At 34.4% G+C, this 4,373-nt stretch overlaps 1 protein-coding gene across 1 annotated transcript; it reads left to right on the forward strand.

The window, feature by feature from the left end:
- LOC107610194 (nucleobase-ascorbate transporter 3) lies at positions 471 to 4,231 on the forward strand. Its single transcript, XM_016312294.2, has 14 exons — positions 471 to 885; positions 1,009 to 1,106; positions 1,187 to 1,363; positions 1,488 to 1,588; positions 1,676 to 1,751; positions 2,209 to 2,268; positions 2,363 to 2,547; positions 2,635 to 2,731; positions 2,818 to 2,904; positions 3,012 to 3,070; positions 3,156 to 3,247; positions 3,333 to 3,410; positions 3,500 to 3,660; positions 3,764 to 4,231. The coding sequence occupies exons 1-14, from the start codon at positions 738 to 740 to the stop codon at positions 3,980 to 3,982; spliced, it is 1,638 nt and encodes a 545-aa protein (XP_016167780.1). The 5' UTR covers positions 471 to 737; the 3' UTR covers positions 3,983 to 4,231.

Consider the following 4,373-nt stretch of genomic DNA (forward strand, 5'->3'; position numbering starts at 1 on the left):
AATATTAATTAAACTCTAATCATATTGCTGGAAGAATTACTTGGCCCCATTAGTTTGGTTGGAAGATTTACTAATAAAGGCAAAAGGGTGATATTATTTATACTTGTATGTCTCAAGTCTAACCAAACTATTCAACCCATTCAGCTCCATGCCATAGCGTTCTCTGATCTGATCTCATAAGTCATAAATATAAAGTATTACTACCACATCATATACAAAATAAATGTAGCGTGCAATACCATAACTATTTTGTTAAGACGAGTATTTCAATAAAGATGTCAAAAATATCTTTTTACAATGATTTTGATTTTAAAAGTGTAATTTATTTGTTGTCATATTTTAAATAAAAGTAATATTTTTATAACATATGAAAATCAAGTCCTAAAATATATTATCCAATAATCAAAATAAAATATTTTATATAATAATAATTATAAAATTTTCATTGTAGTATTACACTTTTCTAATCTCAACTCGCTCTCTCTTGTTCATGCTTCTCCCGACTCTTCTTTTTTATATTTTTCCAGAAAACAGCAACCCTTTTCGATCGCATACATACTCTAATTGGAAAACACTACCAAATAGAAATATAAAATAGTAATATACAGTGCATCTTTGTATTTTAATACAATATGTAGTAAAACTAGTAGTACTTGTTTTCCTTTCTCTGATTCCTTTTGAAACGAGCAAAAAACAATAGTAGTTTGAGATACTAGATTGTGTATGTGTGTGTGAATATGGGAGAGACAGCGAACCACCCACCACCCGTGGCACCGGCACCAGCACCACCACCGCCTAATCTTGCACTTTCAAGGGGCCCCACTTGGACTCCAGCTGAACAACTCTTGCAGCTTCACTACTGCATCCACTCCAATCCTTCATGGCGTTAGTATTCTCTTTTCATTTTCTCTTCCTCCCAAATGAAGCATAAGAATCTTAGTATTAGGCTATGTATGATATGTGCTTGTGTTAACAAGTCCTTATATGTGATTGAATTAAATTCATCAGCACAAGCACTTTTACTTGGTTTTCAACACTACATTGTTATGCTTGGAACAACGGTTCTGATCGCAACTACACTAGTGCCTCAAATGGGGGGTAATCATGTAAGTCCACTCCAGTCCATAGCATATTATAACAAGCTAAGCTTGGTGTTAATCAATCTCAGGATTGTGTTGTGTTGCAGGGTGATAAAGCACGCGTGATTCAGTCATTGCTGTTTATGTCCGGTGTGAACACGCTACTACAGACATGGTTCGGATCAAGGCTTCCTACAGTGATGAATGCATCATTTGCTTTTGTTCTTCCTGTGCTCTCCATCATTAATGATTACACCGACAGAGTATTTCCATCTGAACACGAGGTTAATAACATCGTTTTCTCCTGTTTTCCTTACAATTGTTATGGTTAATATTATGTCTTATTATTAATTAATGTTAATTGCTTTCTCTAATATGAGTAATGAAAAACAATACCGGAACTTGCAGAGGTTTATCTACACAATGAGAACAATCCAAGGGTCTCTTATTGTTTCTTCCTTCATCAACATCTTCCTTGGGTATAGTAAGTCATGGGGAAGTTTAACAAGGCAAGTTTATCTGAAATTTGCCCTTTTTCTTCCTAAAATTACTAGTTAATGAACTAATCCTTTGTGTGACTCTTCAATTTGGATCAGATTGTTTAGTCCTATAGTCATTGTACCTGTGGTATGCCTGGTGGGTCTTGGTCTTTTCATGAGAGGCTTTCCACAGGTAAATAGAGTGAAGGGTAAAGTATATTTTTTGTCATTGAGTTTGGCGAAAGTTTCAAAAATATCCCTAAATTTTATTTTATTTTAATTTTGTCTAAAAGTTTTCGATTTGCATCAAATATACCTTTGACGGCTAAATTTTCAAAAAATTTAAGACCAATTTAACAATAATGCATAAAAATTATGCTTGATTTGTTTGTGTTGAGGGTTGTTCTTATGAAATTGTTGTTGAATTGGTCTTAAATTTTTTAAAAAATGAGCCGTCAGGAGTATATTTGATGCAAATCGAAAACTTGTGGGACAAAATTGAAACAAAATAAAACTTAGGGGTATTTTTGAAACTTTTATCAAACTTCAGAGACAAAATATACTTTACCCTAGAATGAATTAGTTATTGTATTTTTTGGCTAAGGAGATGAGTTTGTTAACTAAACTTCTATTTTTGTTCTTCCCTACAGCTTGCAAATTGTGTGCAGATTGGACTACTAATGCTGATACTACTTGTCATAACCCAACAGGTTTGAAGCAATTTGAGTTAGCTATACTATACTATGCACTTTTCTATCTATGGAATGTAAAATAATAGGATATTTTCTTGGCTCATGACTTCAGTATTTGAAGCGTATTCATCCCTCCATGAATCATGTTCTTGAGAAGTTTGCCTTACTTATCTGCATTGCTATCATCTGGGGATTTGCCGCCATCCTTACCGTGGCCAGTGCATACAACAATTCCAAAGAACGGACACAAGCCAGTTGTCGCACGGATCGCTCATACCTCATGTCTTCTGCTCCTTGGTATGTTTGGAATTTGGATACTAGCAGCTCTAAATGACAACTTTATAGCCATATTTTTTTGGATATATAACATTGTTTCTATTCTAGGATTAAAATTCCATACCCATTTCAGTGGGGTACTCCAATATTCAGAGCCAGTCATGTCTTTGGGATGATGGGAGCTGCACTTGTCACATCTGCAGAGGTCTGCCAACTGTTCTTTTTAGTAATAATTTCAACTAATCACTGGAGATTCTTATATTTGATGAAATTTGGAATCTTTTGATGCAGTCAACTGGGACTTTCTTTGCAGCAGCCAGAATCTCTGGTGCAACACCACCTCCAGCACATGTGCTCAGCCGAAGTATTGGGCTTCAGGTGAAGTTTTCCTCATCTTCTTTGTCTTCTAACAACAAAATCAGTATCGTGCCATTCATATATTAATACAGGACTTTGAATTATGATTTTCAACCTCTTAAGAACAGGGTATAGGCATGCTGCTTGAAGGCATTTTTGGTGCTGCTGTTGGTACTACTGCATCAGTGTAAGAATTATTATGTTCTAATGAATTCTGGTTCTTTTGCTAAAGTTTGCTACTGATTCTGTGATCACTCGATTGATATTTTCAGTGAAAATGTTGGACTACTTGGTCTAACTCATATAGGAAGCAGAAGGGTAGTGCAGATATCTTGTGGTTTCATGATCTTCTTCTCAATATTTGGTATTATGCATGCTTCACCTTAAATGTTCCTTTTTGGTTATACACACTTTATCTAATTATTTTTATTTTTCTTATGTCTCCTTAGGGAAGTTTGGAGCATTTTTTGCATCAATTCCCTTACCAATCTTTGCTGCTATATATTGTGTTCTATATGGTATTGTGGGTAAGTGGATTATTCTGCTGCTGTGTAAAGTATAACAAATGTTATAACTAGTTAGTACACTCCATTCATCACTTTTTTTTTTCCTTCAGCTGCTGTTGGGATCTCATTTATACAATTTGCCAATAACAATTCCATGAGAAATATCTATGTTTTGGGGGTATCCTTGTTTCTTGGGATTTCAGTACCTCAATATTTCATCATGAACACTGCCCCAGATGGACATGGCCCAGTTAGAACAAACGCTGGATGGGTAAGTAATAATAAATGTGCCAATCATGGGTTAAGAGTTAAGATCAATATTATTATATTTAAGATGTTAATTTATTAATGTTGCTCATTTTATTGTATGACAGTTTAATGACATTTTGAACACCATATTCTCTTCTGCTGCAACTGTTGCAATAATTGTTGGGACTATTCTTGATAACACACTTGAGGCAAAGCATGCAGCTAATGACAGAGGAATGCCATGGTGGGTTCCTTTCCAGAACAGAAAGGGAGATGTTAGAAATGATGAGTTTTACGGTCTTCCTCTTAGGATAAACGAGTATATGCCCACCAGATTTCTCTAAAAGCAGGTTTTTTATTTAAATAAATAGAAAAAGTTCAGTATTTCCAATTCTAAGTAAACTTATCAATAGGGTCTTGTGAAATGTGGATATGGTTTTCCAAACCGGGTTTTAATTCGCACTTCGCAGTAGACATTGTAAGATTGAATCACTTTTAATTTCGAGTGTAATTATAGGTAGATATTAATTAATAATAACAGTTATGGTAAGTGCTTTATTATTCTAATCAACACATTATCATATCTGTATTAAGATTTTATATGTCATGTCCAACGTGCGGATTCAATCCAATACGTGCTCAAGTTGTTCAGAGTAGAATGGCACATTGCCATATTCTCTTCCTATGGGTTTAGGGTTTAATTAGAGTAAAGATTTTTTTTTTTTTTTAATTTTG

Source organism: Arachis ipaensis, chromosome B07 (assembly GCF_000816755.2).
Source record: "Arachis ipaensis cultivar K30076 chromosome B07, Araip1.1, whole genome shotgun sequence".
In the NCBI taxonomy this organism is placed as follows: Eukaryota; Viridiplantae; Streptophyta; class Magnoliopsida; order Fabales; family Fabaceae; genus Arachis; species Arachis ipaensis.